Raw genomic sequence first — 15,034 nt, 5'->3', positions numbered from 1 at the left:
CTTGGGGTTTGGAGACAGGGGAGCCTGTCTCCCGGGCTCTGGAGTCAGAGGGCCTGGATTGAGTTCTCCTTCGCTCCAGGCTGTGTGAGCCTGGGCTAGTGGCTCGCCTGCTCTGAGCCCCCGTTCCTCCATCTTTGAAATGGGCATACTCTTTCTTGCCTCTGGATTTCCTGAGTGAAAACCCGGGTCCATAAGGCACCAGACGTTCAACAGATGGCTTGCAAACCTGAAGGGCCAGGGGGACACTGGGAAGCAGCAGACGGGAGACAGCGGGGGTGAAAGAGTCGTCGGCACCCCCTCTCCGCAGGTCTCACGTCCGCAGTACCTCACCCTGGGGCTGACCTTTTCGTGGGCTCCATAAAAAATTAACAGCCCAGCGAATGGCAGGGCTCAAGTTGTGACCTCTGGCCCCTGGGGCTGCACAGAGGGGCGTTTCTCCCAAGGAAGGTCCTCACAGGTGGGCGCTGGACAGATGGGTGTGGGGGCGTGGAGGACCCTGCCCCCTCGAATTTCTCCTCCACTCGGCCTGATCGTCCACCATTAGCGACTTCCTGTGGCTTCAGTCAGGGGTGGCGGACGACAGTCCCCACCAGTGTTTGTGAAGCCTGCAAGCTCAGAGTGGAGTTTTGCATTCGTAAATGGCTGGGGGGAAAAATCGAGAGTATTTCATGACATGTGAAAATTGTATGAACTCCAAACGTAGGTGTCCAGTCATAGTTCATTGGAACACAGCCACGCTCATTCATGCGTGGGGAGTGGTTTCCACGGCAACGAGGCTGCGCAAAGCCAAGGGCATTCCCTTATCCGGCCCTTTACAGAAGAAGCGTGCAGACCCCTGGCTTAAAGGAGAACTAAATAGCTTTGAACGAGGAAGCGCCTTGGGGAGATTCAGGTGGGGCTGTCCGGTGGGAATCCGGAGGGCCAGTCTCACCGGTAACCAGTCACCTACCCAGCTAGTGGCTGCGTCATGCCCCCTCTCCGAGCCTCCTTTCCCCCATCTGTATAATGGACACAGCCATTTCCTGTTTAATGCAGCATTGCCGGGAGTCTCTGCTTAGAGTCTGATTGTCATTCACCCTTTAGTGAGAAATAACTCCGACAGCTTTCCTCCTCACCCAGCTGAGGATGAGGACGCAAAGGCGGAGGTGAGGTGTCACCCTGAGCCAGGGGAACAGGGCGGAAGGGACTCTCCTCTTCAAAACCATGTGCAACAGAGCCTCCTTCTGCCAGAGGCTGTGGTCCAGGGCAGCGGGCCGCAGGGTGGTGGCTGAGGCAGGGTCGGGGTGCGGGAAGAGAAGCAGGACCCCGGGCTCTGGGGGGGAGGGGTCCCTGGAGACTCAGACCTTCCCGGGCACTGGAGACGAGCCCTTACGGACGCAGATGCTCTCATGCTGTCCCTTCCCCGCTCATTCCGTCAAAGCCGAAGTCCCTGCGATGGCCCAGGGGCCCCAGGGATCTGACCCAACATGCTGACCTTTCGGATAGCATCTCCCTCCTCCTCCCCCCAACCCGCGGGGCCTCTAGCCTCTCCCACCTTCTTGCGCCACCGGCACCAGGAAGCACTTTCCAGCCTGAGGCCCAGGGCTGCTGGCCCCGAAGGGTGGTAGCCTCCCTTCCGGCCAAAACCCGTAGCGCCCAAAGCAAAATCACCAACGAAGAAACGGAGTTGGTTAGAAGGAAATGTTTTTATATCACGCGCACACACACGGGGTTCAGGATGACAGCGCTGTGGGCTGAGGACAGTTGCTGCCGCCCTCCCCCTGGGGCTCTGTCCCTCCGCTGGGGCCTCCTGGTGTGCTGTGTCCCAGCCCACGTCTCCCTGTAGACTGGGGCACGCCTGGCTTGGTCAGACAGCGGGCTTCACCACCTAAGGATCTTGAGCTCCACCTCCGCGGGGGTGGGGGGAGACCGGGGTCCTTGATGTCCTGGGGTCAAGGCTGCGCGCAGGACCTTGTTTGCCGAAGGGCTCAATGACGCACAAGGGTGGGGGGGGTCCGCTCGCCACAGCAGGTGGCGAGGGCAAGGGCCGCCCTGGCGGTGGGGGCTGGGCCGGCTCCTCCCTGTGCCCCGTCCCCGGAGGTCAGTGGCCCCAAAGCCGCGGCCTTTGACCACTCCCCTCAGTAGGGATAGGGGGACACGGCGATGAGCAGGACGAAGAGGCTCTGGTGGCGCGGCGCGGCGGCGCGCACGGTGAGCCGGTAGAGNCTTGTACTGCAGCATGGAGGGGCCGCCGGCGCTGCAGTCCTGCGAGCAGCGTCGGAAGCACGTCCTGCGGGGCGGGACAGACGGATGGACTCCGGGTGCCGTCAGAGGGGACCTCAGCCCCAAGCCCCGCGATTCTCCCGTGCGCTGCCTGTCCCCTTGCCACCAGTGGCTTCTCTACAAGCACCACCAGCCCACTTTAGAGATGAGCAGACTGAGGCCGAAAGAAGCCTTCCCATGGGAGTGGGTGCCATAATCCCATAGGACTTCCAGGCCCACGCCCCGGGGCTGTGGGGTGGGCACAGGGCTGCGATAGTTTGGGGCCCTCCAGGCCTGCCTGGAACCCCGGAACTGAAGTCATCTGCTCTGGATTTGCAAACCGGGGGGTGGGGGTAGGCGGGACTCAAAGACACTGGCTCAGCCTCGCCAAGGGCATCGGTGCCCCCACCTCTGCCCCCAGCCTAGTCTTCCCGATCATAGCAGAGTCAGCAGGGCCAGTCACCTTCCCTGACTGCTGCGGCTACAGCCTGTGTCCACCAAGGTCCCCAAGTCTGCGCATCTTTCCGAGTATCTGCAGCCAGTGTGACGCCCTGAATGTGTTTTGTGTTTGCTCACCGTGTGTGTCTGAGTCCTGGGGTTTTGTGGGGGTTTCTGGGTGGCACACGTGTGCGTGTCCCTGTGTCTAGGGTTTTATGGACACAGTCATGTGTTCCCATAGGTCCCACGTGTTTGTCTCCAATTCTGTCCCCGCCCCCAGTACCCTGCTCCAGCCACAGCGTCCCGGCGGTAAATGCAGGCGTTCGGCTTAGCTTGCGCCCATGTGGCTGCAGGAAGGTACACCGCCCTGCGGGCACAGACCTCACTCAGGAGTTCTGGTGGGGGTGACCCCCTGGCCCCTGCCTGAGACAGGGCCTTTGTGGGGGGAGGGTCTAGCCGTCCAGGAGCCAAAACGTAAGCACCCACGACTCCTGGCAGACAACGTGCCCCAACTTGCCCCCAGCCAACCCGGCCCTTACCCTGGGCTGGAGCCCTGCCGGTAGGTGGCCGGACACGGCGTGTCCACGCACTGGTAGCTGCCGCGGGTGTTAAAGCACATCTGGCTGGGCCCACACTCGATGTCGTTCTCCTCGCACTCATTGATGTCTGGGTGGGGGAGGTTGGCGAGGAGATGGGGAATGAAAGCATGGAGTCAAGTGGAATGGCCCAGGGCAGGAGCCGGAGACGGCATGGGAAGGGGGGGTAAGGAGAGAAATGTCTTCCGGGGAGCAGTGAGGTGGGCAGCCCTCTCGCCTTGAACCCAGCCACCTTGATAGCCGATCTCCCCATCTCCCTAGGAGGGCACCCTGGGGACCTCCTGAGCCTAGAGCTGGGTTGCACAGCCTGGAAGAGATGAGGGCTGCCCTCGGACCCAGAGTGAAGGGTCCTTGACCCTCGTCTGCCCCAGGGGAAGCCCCACCCTTCTCAGAGGACATTCACAGACCCTCGTAGCAGAAGGTGAGGGACGGAGGCTGGCAAGGTAGGCTGTAGGCCGATTCCCACTCCAGGGGGGTGGGGAGGAGGAGCGGGCTGGCTCCCGCCCCAGTGCATTAAGGAGAGTGCCTTGGCTTGGGAGTCAGGGGACTGCAGTGCTGCCCCCAGCAGCTGCTGCCTTGCCCAATGCTGGCTCTGTGCCCACCCTCCTCCTATCTCATCCAGCCATTTAGGGGAGGGCTGTGTTAGCCCCGGTTCACCGAGGCTCAGAGAGGTGAAGTGAGTTGTCCGGGGACACACAGCGGGGCTGGGATGGACCCCCCAGGGCTGCTCTCAGAGCCTGCCCATGCACTGTCTCTTAGTTCCAGCTTGCGGTGAGGGCTCCAGCCTGGCTGTGGGCCCCTGGGGTGCTCTGAGTGGGCTCCCTGCCCCACCCTCATGCAGAGAGCCACCCCTTCCCATGAAGCCGTGTCCTGGCCCCTCCCGCACTGGGAGGGGGAAGGGCTGTGCGGCTCACCCTGGCAGTTTTTCCCGCTGGGGAGGAGGCGGTAGCCCTCGGGGCAGAGGCACCGGTAGCTGCCCTCGGTGTTTAGGCAGGCGTGTTGGCAAAAGTTCCTCACCCGGCACTCGTCCAGGTCTGCCCCAGGCGCAGGAGAGGGGGATGGGGCCAGAGACACACACACTGAGTCACAGCTGCCCAGGGCGCCAGGCTCAGCGGATGTCCCCGGCTCAGGCGGCCCACGCCTTCTCTCCACCCTGCCCGCCCATGTTCGCCCGGGGGCGCCTGGTGGGCAGACAGTTTCCACAACAGACCCTTCTGCCCAGGCAGGAACGCTGAAGGACGTCTGGCCTCAACATCACCTCCCCTTCACCTGCGCAGCCCAGCACCAGCCTCCACGGGAGGTGTGGGGGGCTGTCCCCAGCCCCCTCCCCCTCCCAGTCTCTGTTCAGGCTCTCAGGTCAACTTGGGAAGCTCCTGAAAATCTCCCTCCCTGACTCCTTCACCTCTGTGCGCCAAAAGGAGCGTTTCTCAAAAGCGGGTTCCGGGGAACATCTGCCGAAGAGGTAGACCCTCTCTCCGGGCCAAGTGTCCTCAAGTCAAGTGGTTGGGAAAGTACTCCACCCGCCCCCTTCTTGGAAGCCCCTCGCCCATCAGGACAGCCAGGGGTGGGGCGCCCACACGCCCGGCCCGGGAGCAGGCTAGAACGCCACAGGGGGCGCGTCCCCAGGGGCGTGGCTGGGGCTCGGCCTCACCTGTGCAGACGCCATTCTGCCGGATGAAGCCAGCGGGGCACCAGGCCCGGCCCAGACTGTTCAGGGCCCTGGGGCCCGGCCGGAGGGCGACCCAGGCCTGGTAGGAGCCCCTGGGGTTCGGGATACGGGGCCGCAGCCAGGGCGCTAAGGGGCCCCGGTGGCCGACCGTGGTCACGTTTTGTTCCCTGTGCTGGAGCGGGGTGCAGGTCTTGCCGTCCTGGAGGAGGGTCTGGCCCGGCGGGCACAGGCAGCGGTAGCCACCTTGGAGGTTCTGGCACTGGTGGGCACAGGTCCGGGGGAGCTGCAGGCACTCGTTGATATCTGGAAAGGAAAAGACCAGGCAGGGCGCCAAGGGCACTCAGGGCTCACTGCGGCCACTCCGCCGTCTCTCCTGGCCTCCTGCCTTCGCCGGGACCCAGCCGCCTCCCCCCACTGCGTCCAGGCCTGCCCGCAAGCCTTGCCCCTCCTCGACCACCTCCAGCCTCGGCAGCTCGGAGAGGCCCCGGCCTCCCCTGGCAGCTCTGAGCCTCGTCCCAGACTCCCCCGTACCCCAGCATCCTGGTGAGGCCCACTCTCCCTGCTAAGCCTCTCTGAGACCCACCCACTTCTCTCCTCCTCATCCTCCCGGGCTCCCAGGGAAGGTTCCGGTGCCAGACAGCAGGCGAGCACAGACCCGGGCACGGGGTGGGCACACAGCCAGTGCCAGCTGCCGTTCTGGCTTTTCACAAAACTCAACGACACCTTGTGTTAAGCACTCCCTGCTCGTGGGGCACAGCCAGGGGGTGCTGAGCGGGGCTCCAACGAGGGGCTGGGTGTCCCCGTACCTAGGCAGGGCAGCCCGGGGCCCTGGAGCCGGTACCCTCGGGGGCAGCTGCAGTGGTGGCCCCCTGGGGTGTTCTCACAGATCTGGTTGTAGCGACACTCGTCCGACCGCTCCAGGCACTCGTCCACATCTGGGGAGGCAGGGGTGTGGACAGAGGTGGGGCCGAGCCCCTCCCCCTGCCCCCGACAGACACAGCGTGCCTCTGCACATCGGGGCCTCATCACCGTCCCCTTCAACCCCAGTGCCACCAGGCGGAAGGCCAGTGTCTGCACCCCTCTCTCCCAATCATACCCACTCTGGAGGGTAAGAAGGTTCTGGATCCAGAAGAAAGAAGGGGCTTAAAAGGTGGGCTTTGGAGGCAGACTCCCCGGTTTGGGCTGAGCTTTCTCTTAGTCCTTGAGCAAGTAATTCTCCCTGTCCTGGCCTCAGTTTCCTCATCTGTGCAGAGGGGTCAGGTCGAGACCTCTTCATGGGGCCGTGGGGAGAACACTGGATCATGGGCGTGAGGGGTGTGGGGGCCTGATTCCAGGAAGGAGCTCCAGGGACCGGTAAGGAGGGAGGCAGCGAGGGCAGAGGGAGGCAGGAGGCAGAGGAGCCGTCTAGGCGGACAGGGCGTCCCCTGAGGCCACGGACACGGGGTGACCTCCTCTTCTGAGCTCCGGTTCCGCCACACTTGGCCCCTTCACTATGCCCGAGGAGCCAGAGGACCGGCGGGACCCGGGCGAGGGGGGGTGTCACCCATCCAGGGGCGGCACCTGAGTTCATCTCAAAGGCTTGACTGCAGCCGATTCACATCAGCTGCTGGGGAAACTGTCGAGGATTCCGAGGCTGCGTTTGGACCGGGCCGCGATCCACGAGGGGAAATCGGGGAAGCGACGGCAGACACCGCGCTGTTTGCCATCCCCCGACCCGGTCCCCCTCCGCGAGCTGAGAAACCCGAGGTCTGGACAGGAACTGACACTTGTCCCACGCTCCTCAAATTGCCAGCAGCCGGGCCGGGCCAGGCCTCAGACCCCTTGAGCCCAGCTCAGGCTTTCTCCCCGGCCTCTCTGTTCCTTCTGCCCAGAGGCTTCTGCTTCGCCTGAAGGCCCACAGCCCCCGTGGCGCACAGCACCCCCTTTGCTGAACCCAGATGACCCCTGGAGCACGGACAGCCCCCCCGTCACGCCCCTGTCACCTTCACAGCCAGCCCCGTGAGCGGCCACCCGGAAGCCAGGTCTGCAGTCGGGGAGGCAGTGGTATGACCCGAAGAGGTTCACGCAGCGCTGTCCCTGCCGGCAAAGGTCAGCACCCCATGCGCACTCATCCACATCTGGCGGGGCGGGCGGGGGCAGGGGGCTGCGTGAACGCGTGGTCCCGGGCCACCTTCCTCGTCACCCTGACCCCGGCCAACCGAACTACACAGGCTTCATCCCCAGGCCCAGGAGCCCCCGGCAGGGAGGTCCCTTCTTCTGTCAGCCCTTCCCAGCACGTTGCCGGAGGCCTCGGCCCGGGGCATCAGATAGGAGGCTGCCGACCGCGCCCCTCGGGCACCCGGCTCAAAGCCGGCTGGGGACTTGGTGGTGCCGGGCGTCCCTGGTCGAAGTGGAGGGGTGCGATGGGGAGGGTCAGCACCTGGACAGCGTCCTACGGTCAGATTTGTTGTCCGGAGGCTTAGTTAAGCGGACAAGCAGAGCAGATGGGTGTCCGCTCCCCCGTGGGCCAGAAATGACCGCCGTGTTGGGAAGGCGCCTGAGGCCGTGTCCGGACGCATGCGCACGTGGTGGGCACGTGTCTGTCTTGGCGGATCCCTAGCACCCCCAGTGCTTGAGCCTCTCCCATCTGCAGCCCTCCCAGCAGGAAGTTCCCAGCGGAAGCAGGGCGTTGCCACCCCCAGGCTGGCCTCCATGCCCCTCCGGAACAGGCCGGGTCCTGGCTCTGGAGCGCCCTGCGCACAGCCAGGCCAACTCGGAGGGGAGCCTGTGCGCCCCGGCTCACGCACCTCTGCAGTCCCCGTCGTCCCTGGCCAGGGCAAAGCCAGGCGGGCAGGAGCAGGAGAAGCGGCCGGGTGCGTTGTGGCAGGTGTGAGAACAGGGGCTGAGGCCGTCCGAACACTCGTCCCTGTCTGGGAAGAGGGGGTGGGCAGAGATCTGGGGGTCCGCACCCCCAGGCCCGCCTGCCCGCTGGCCGGGACACGTGCTCCAAGCCCGGCTGAGAGGCCCCCCTCGGCCGTGCCAGGGGAGGGGAGGGCGCTCACCCACACAAAACTCTCCCTGCGTGTCCAGCTCGAAGCCCTCGGGGCAGCCGGCTTCATTCTCTTCTGCGAGGCAAAGGGGATGGGTCCTGAGCGCACAAGGGCGCTGTACCCAAGGCGTCCAGGGACAGACAGCAGCCTGGCCAAATGTGGCCCCTCCTGCCAGGCTGGCCAGGCCGACGTCCCCTCAGGCCTGAGCCAGGCCAGCGCCCAGATCGGCGAGCCCGTTCCCGGCTCGGGCCTGGTGGGGGCGTTGGCTGTGGCTCGTGCCACACGAGCAGGCTAGACCGGAAGCTGGCGGACACCAGGGAAATCGGGAAGCAAAAAGAACACGGTGCCCACGCGTGCGAGGAGAACTCCCGAGAACCCCGAGGAGTGGGCATGGCCCCTGGCTGCGCGAGGGTGGGGGGTGTGCAGAAGGGGCAGGTGAAAGCATCTGATGGGGGCGGAGAGCACACTGAGGGGCGGCGGCAGACCACGGTCTGGAGACAGAGAGGCCGGACTACCGAAATCGCTGTAAGGACGGCATGCTTCATAGAGCGATTACAGGGGGCCGGGTGAGGGTTTTAGAGAAAACCCTGCTGTTCCTGATACCCCACAAGGCAGGCGATGTCACGCCCACTTTACAGGTGGGAATACTGAGGCTCTGAGAGGGCCAGGGCAGTGCCCCCAAGGTCCCGCAGCTGGGAAATGGTGTGGCTGGGTTTGAATGAGGGTCAAACTGACCCCAAAGCTATGCTGCTACTGCTGTCCCGTGTTCAGGGTTAAAAGCGAGCTGGGATCTCAAATACTGGCACCAGATCTTTTCCATCCAGTGGTTGAGAATGTATGGCACGGGCACGGGGGCCCCTGGGAGTTCCCGCAGTGGCTCCCGGCTGCCTGGGTGGGGTCTCCGGTGCAAGCACCCTTGAGAAGAGGGGGCATATGGCTGGAGTCTTGAACATCAGCTTGGGGGGTGGACTTGGACCTTCACCAGGGGCCCTGGGAAAAGGCTCTGGTCCGCGGTGAGAGGGTGCAGGAGGTGGGGTGGCACATCGGGGGCCCCTGGTGGGCGTCAGGGGAGTGGAGACAGAGGAGGGGGGCCTCACCGGCTTGCAGGGCTGCGGTTAGCTGGAAGTGCAGGGCCTCGGCCTCGGGGTCGAAGGCCGAGCTGATAGCCGAGGCCCGCAGGTGCTGCACCAGCTGGGGCTGGAGGCCCCGGGCCGCATCGTACTGGATGCTGTGGTTGCAGCGCAGGGACGCGGGACGGCTGTCCTGCAGGAAGCGCTGCGTGGAGCCCACGAAGAGCAGGCCGGGCCCCATCTGCACGTATTGCTCCTCAAAGTCCTGGAGGAGGAGGGAGGAGGGGAGGAGGGGCAGAGGGGGGAGGAGGGGCAGAGTGGGGAGAGGAAAAAGGGAGAGGGGGAGGAGGTGTGGAGGGGAAGGAGGGGAAGNGAGGGGAGGAGGGGGAGGAGGAGACAGAGGAGGGAGAATGTCTGGAATTTCAGCTGCTAGGGGGTAGGGCCTTAGCGCCTCATCAAGGGCAGGGCTGCGGGAGGTGGGGGCCGCGCAGGCCTCTCACCTCTTCCTCTAGCGCTGGGGGCCCTTGGGCAGGTGGGTCCCTCTGGTCTATGCAGTGGGGGGGGACACCTGTTCCTGAGAGGCTGGGCCCAGGGCACCTCCCACTGGGCTAAGCGCAGGCCACGCCCCAGCCCCCCGCTGGGGCGTCAGGACGGGTGCTTGGGGCCGCCCCTCCCATTCTCTCCCCCACCCCCCTCTGCAGGCCTCGGGGCTCGCCCCCACCTGCACTTGAAGGTCCGCATCAGCCAGGCTCTCGGGGACGCCGCCACTGACCTCCACGTCCAGGAGCAGGAGGCCATCGGGATCCAGGCCCCTGGCCTCCTGGGCCACCATGAGCCGCTCCCCTGTAATCCATCCCCGCCCAGCCTGGAGTCACCACGGGGGAGAGGCCCTGGGCTCAGGCCTCAGCACCCCCCGGCCCCCACCCCCGGAGGAGACCCCTGCTCGCCTGTGGCAAACTCCACGTGCGACTTCTGCAGGAAGCTGCCGCCCGTCAGAGAGTGGCCGTTCAGGGCATCTCCACTCTCTCCAGCCAGGGCCCAGTAGACGGGGGCGATGGTGACCAAGAGCACGCGCATCAGGGGCCCTGGGCGGGGTGTGTGCCGAGACCGAGTTAGGGAGCGATCCTGATCCTGAGGGCCGCCCCTCCCCGGCTCAAGGTCCAGCTGTAGCTCCCTACCGCCCCAGGAGGGCTCAGCCCCTTCCCTCCCCGCCCAGGACCAGCCCTGTCGCCTGGGTCAGGAACTGGATCAGAACCTGGGAGACGGTAAAGGCAAATATCGAGTTTGTGGAACTAACAAGACACATTTATATAAAGAAGGGAATGGGGGGGGCACTTGGGAGGCTCAGTCAGGTAAGTGTCTAATCTTGATTTCAGCTCAGGTCATGATCTCACGGCTCATGGGTTCGAGCCCCGTGTCGGCTCTGTGCTGACACTCGGAGCCTGCTTGGGATTCTCTCCCTCTTCCTGTCTCTCTGCTCCTCCCCCACCCCCTTGAAATAAATAAACAAGCATTTAAAGAAAAGCAAGCAAAACGAAGGAGGGCATGTAACTTGATATTCAACTCAATTCCACAAATCCCGAGGGTGACTGGTCACCCCTGGAGCCTGGGACATATGTGCTGGACCAAGAAAGTCAACCAGGTCTCCTCTAACTTGCAGACGCCTTCCGGAAGAGCCTGGGGGAGGAAGACTGCGGACTTTTGAAAAAAGAGCCAAAAATTTGCTCTGGGCATGGATTCTCAGACCTGCGTGTGGTGCCCAGTCCTCCTCAGTGGGCAGGGGGTCCCTCGGTCCGGGGAAGGGGAAACCCCACTCGCTTGGGATCAGGGATGGTGGAGCTTCTTGGAGAAACCACCGGCTCGGAAAAGAGACGTAGGAGGACCCGTGCCGGGGGCAGCAGAACCTTCGGCTCAGGTCATGATCTCACAGTTTGTGGGTTCGAGCCCCACGTCGGGCTCTGTGCTGACAGCTCGGAGCCTGGAGCCTTCTTCCGGTTCTGTGTCTCCCTCTCTCTCTGCCCCTCCCCCACTTGTGCTCTGTCTCTCTCTCAAAAAATAAATAAATGTTAAAAAAAAAAAGTGGACATTCCTTGGTTCTCTGGGCCCTCTAGCTAATTTTATTCCCCTCTGCCCACACCCCGTAATCATTACTAGCAATTCCTTCCTCTTCTATCAAGCTCTTACCTTAACATGTGGGGGAAAACCTCACTCAGCAAATCAGCGATTTTGAGAGTCATTATCTGACTGCATTCACAAATCCTGACTATTTCAGACTCTCTGCACCTGATTTTGATTTTGTTCTGTTGGGAGGTAGAGGGGGTGGGGAGGAAGAGGCCCGCACCTCAGTCCACCTGGGCTTGGACTCAGGTCTTAGGGGCGGTCCGATTTCCCTGTAGCACTCGGGCCCCGGGCAAGCCTCGGAACGCAGGCCTTGCGTCCGTCTGGTGCTGGAGGGGCCCGGGCGCAGGGGAGGCTCTGGCCCCCACTCACCCACACTCGCAGGGATGTGGCTGATGCTGCTGCGGATGGTGGCGACCCCGGAACGTGCCTCCTGATGCGCGCTGGTGTTGAGGGTGGCCATGGCAAACTCCTGGCCGTTGATCACCCCGGACATGCTGCCCCAGCTCCCACGGGGCTCCCCTGTGAGAAGGGAAGAGGAAAGTGACTTTGTCCACCTCCACGCCCTCAGGATAAGCCGGCGCCGTCACCCACCTCACGGAACAGGAACTGAGGCTCAGAGAGGTGAAGTGACTCGCTCAAGGCCACACAGCTCGTGGGTGATGGGCTCAATGCCCGGGGGATCCTGGCTCTGAGACACAGGGAGGCTTTTCAGAGGACATCTGCACTGGGAGGGGGCTAGCTTCAAACTGGGGCTCTGCGGTCACCTCCCTGGAAATCTGGACAAGGCAGGGCCCCAAGGCACGCTTGAGTGGGCTCATCTGTAAAGTGAGGAGGTGGACCACAGATGTGCCAAAGCCCTGCTGGGTTCTAGAATGCCAGGAGCTCGTGATGGCGGGGCTGGTGTGCTGGAGGAGCGGGGACGGTGCCAGGAACTGAGTGCCATTGCCTGAACACCCTCCGTTCCATCCAGGGCCCTGGCGCCAGCCGCCCTGCTGCTGGTTGGGCCGCCGTGGGCCGGATTCCTTAGCAGCACCCGGGCCACCTGCAAGCAGGCGCTCTTCAGGACAGACCAGACGGATGGTGGGAAACACAGAGGGTGCTTCCTCGGGCTAATGGGCCAGCTGTCCCGTGGCACGGATGGCGTCCTGGGGGCTGAGAGACAGAAGCTAGCCTGCCCCTTCCCTCACCAGCTCTCTGGGGAAATTCACAACCAATCGCCCATGATCTGTCAAAGAAGTAACATAAAACATTCAACCACCAGGATCCTAAATGGGCAAATCAGGGCTCTGGTTAATTCTGGATTCCAGGAAGCAGTGTCATTTCCTGCAGCCCAGAGCTGGGGGCTGATGAGATTTGATGCCCATCTGGAATGTCTCTCATCAACATCTGTGGCTCTGGGGTTTAGGTGGGGACTGGAACAGGCCATAAACCAAACCTGACCTATTAATAAGGGGAAGTGAAAGACGCTAGGGTACAGATCAGAAGCAGCAAAATGGCCTGGCAGCTTTTGAGGGGGACAGAAATTGGAGGCCAGGAATGACAAGCCACTGTCAAGTTTCTCAGACAAGGGGTGACTTGGCCGCCTCTTGCTTCCCACGAGGCCAGGATCGGGACACCCCGGGCTGAGGGGAAACGAGGAAGAGAAGACAGCGTTCATAGTTAGGGAGCCTCAAAACCTTTGAATGCCTCTTACGTAGCAATGCCCCGTTGGAGGGACTTAGCCCATAGAAATATTCAGGCTGGCAGACAAAGGTGTGAACCACAGGGTAGTTTTTGGGGGGCAGGGGACACTGGGAAAAATCGAAACATAAACCCAAGGCTGATACTTATTTAATAAAGCCAATAGTGGGGCACCTGGGTGGCTCAGTCAGTTGGGTGTCAGACTTCGGCTCAGGTCATGATCCCGAGGTTTGTGGGTTCGAGCCCCATGCCGGGCTGTGTGCTGACAGCTCAGAGCCTGCAGCCTGCTTTGGATTCTGTGTCTCCCTCTCTCTGCCCCTCCCCTGCTCACGCTCCATCTCTCAAAAATAAATGAACTTAAAAAAACAAAAACAAAAACAAAGCCAGCAACAAAGACGTTAAAGCATCCCATGATAGGAAACCACTGACGAAGATGTAGACTGGGTTTATCGTCACGGGCTGTTGTCCAAACTAGACTAAGTAAAAAAGGTTGTAAGAACAACCTGGAAGTTCAGCCTCATTCATAAAAAGCCTCTAATTACTAAAAAAGTGCATCTCTTTGCATTCAGAGGGAAAAAATGTAGAGGGATATACCCAAGGCACTGCCTAAACTATTTCTGGTAACTGAATGGAGTGAGAAAATTGATAATTTTTTCCTGATAGATTTCTCTTTAAATTACCTGGACTTTCTCCGATTAGCGAATAGGAGAATTTAAAAATGGTTGTTTCCATTTAAAAAGTAAGGGCGCTGTTATAAGTTGAAGTGTGTTCCTTAAAAAGATATGTAGGAGGAGCTAAGCGTCTGGCTCTTGATTTCAGCTCAGGTCACAATTTCACAGTTTGTGAATTCGAGCCCCACATCGGGCTCCGCGCTGCAATGCAGAGCCTGCTTGGGATTCTCTCTCTCCCTCTCTCTCTGCCCCTTCCCTGCCTGTGCTCTTTCTTTCTCTCAAAACAAATAAACATAATTTTTTTAAACTTGAAAAAAAAAAAAAAGATGTGTAGGAGTCCTAATCCCCAGACCTGAGAACGTGACCTTATTTGTACAGAGGTGATCAAATTAACGTCAGGTCATTAGGAAAGGCCCTAACCTAATAACTGGTGTCCTTACGGAAAGGGGAAATTTAGGGACAGGCGTGTACACAGGAGGGGGGCGGGGCCATGTGAACTTATAGGGAGAGATCTGCATGATGCTTTTAGGGGCTAAGGGACACCAGAGGCTGCCAGCAAACCACCAGAAGCCGGGCCCAGGGCCTTCAGCAGATTGTCCATCACAGACCTCGGAGGGAACCAAGCCCACAGAGACCTTGGTCTTGGACTTCTGGCCTCCAGAACTGAGAGACGATACACTTCTGCGAGGCCACCTACTCTGCATTACTTCTCTGTGGCGGCCCTGGGATACCCCCGCAGGGGGCCTGTGCGGAGCTCTGTGGTTTGGGGTGTGAGCCCTCAAACAGGAGAGGGTGAGGGTGGGGCCTAGCTTGGAAATACAGGGAGGAGCTGCTTGGACCCGAGGCCGTGCGTGTGGCTGGGCGGCAGAGAGCCCCCGAATTTCTGGAGCCACACGTGGTGGCCTTCTGTCCCCGTCTGCAGGAGGTGAGGTGGCCAGGGGCCAGAGTGGGTCCCATGGGTGGCCGGTTGTGGGTTTTAGGCAGGTTTGCAAGCAGCCAGGTGTTGAGTCGCAGTTCCGGGGCTGGAGAGGTCCCCGCTGGAGCAGTGGGGAAGTAACGTGGCCTTGTGTGCAGTGACAAACCTGTGATGACTGCCACAGCCGGACACAGAAATACAAAGCCACGGATGTGGCATGTCTGCGACACAGACCCGACTGCCTTTTGGAAATAATATTCAGTGACTATCCGTCATGCGGTCTGAGTCATTTTACTGTGGTTTGGCCCAAGGGAGAAGGGAGCTGAATGGGGGGGAGGGGCGGGCTGGCAGGTGTCACAGTGCGAGAAAGCAGCCTCCGTTACTCCATCTGCCACGGCCGAATTCACAGACTTTCCCCAGCAGCCCCCGAAGTGGGCACCCGGATGGCCTGGTTTATTCTGCCTGCTTCACAGTGACGGGGAATATGCAGAGAAAGGACCCTGTCCGTGCCAATACGAGCAGCAAACACTTAGCATCTCGGAGCCTCAGTTTCTCCAACTGCAAAGGGCAGGGTGGGTAAGGCCTTTCCTCCTGAGGGTGTGA

General features: G+C 61.6%; 1 protein-coding gene across 1 annotated transcript in view; it reads right to left on the bottom strand.

The window, feature by feature from the left end:
* Positions 1-1,666: 1,666 nt before the first annotated feature.
* Positions 1,667-15,034, bottom strand: part of HMCN2 (hemicentin 2) — a 132,085-nt gene continuing 118,717 nt past the window's right edge. The window contains 13 exon segments of the mRNA XM_077768469.1: positions 1,667-2,205; positions 2,207-2,269; positions 3,219-3,345; positions 4,190-4,309; positions 4,927-5,247; positions 5,751-5,879; positions 6,927-7,061; positions 7,731-7,853; positions 7,986-8,048; positions 9,071-9,308; positions 9,765-9,886; positions 9,991-10,128; positions 11,534-11,683. Of these exon segments, the coding sequence (XP_077624595.1) occupies positions 2,118-2,205; positions 2,207-2,269; positions 3,219-3,345; positions 4,190-4,309; positions 4,927-5,247; positions 5,751-5,879; positions 6,927-7,061; positions 7,731-7,853; positions 7,986-8,048; positions 9,071-9,308; positions 9,765-9,886; positions 9,991-10,128; positions 11,534-11,683 (1,817 nt within the window). The 3' untranslated portion in view covers positions 1,667-2,117.

The sequence above is a fragment of the Crocuta crocuta genome, unplaced genomic scaffold (assembly GCF_008692635.1).
Source record: "Crocuta crocuta isolate KB4526 unplaced genomic scaffold, BGI_CrCroc_1.0 scaffold35, whole genome shotgun sequence".
Taxonomy (NCBI): domain Eukaryota; kingdom Metazoa; phylum Chordata; class Mammalia; order Carnivora; family Hyaenidae; genus Crocuta; species Crocuta crocuta.
The sequence above is the reverse complement of the archived record's forward strand: the minus strand, read 5'-3'. Positions and strand labels throughout refer to the sequence as shown.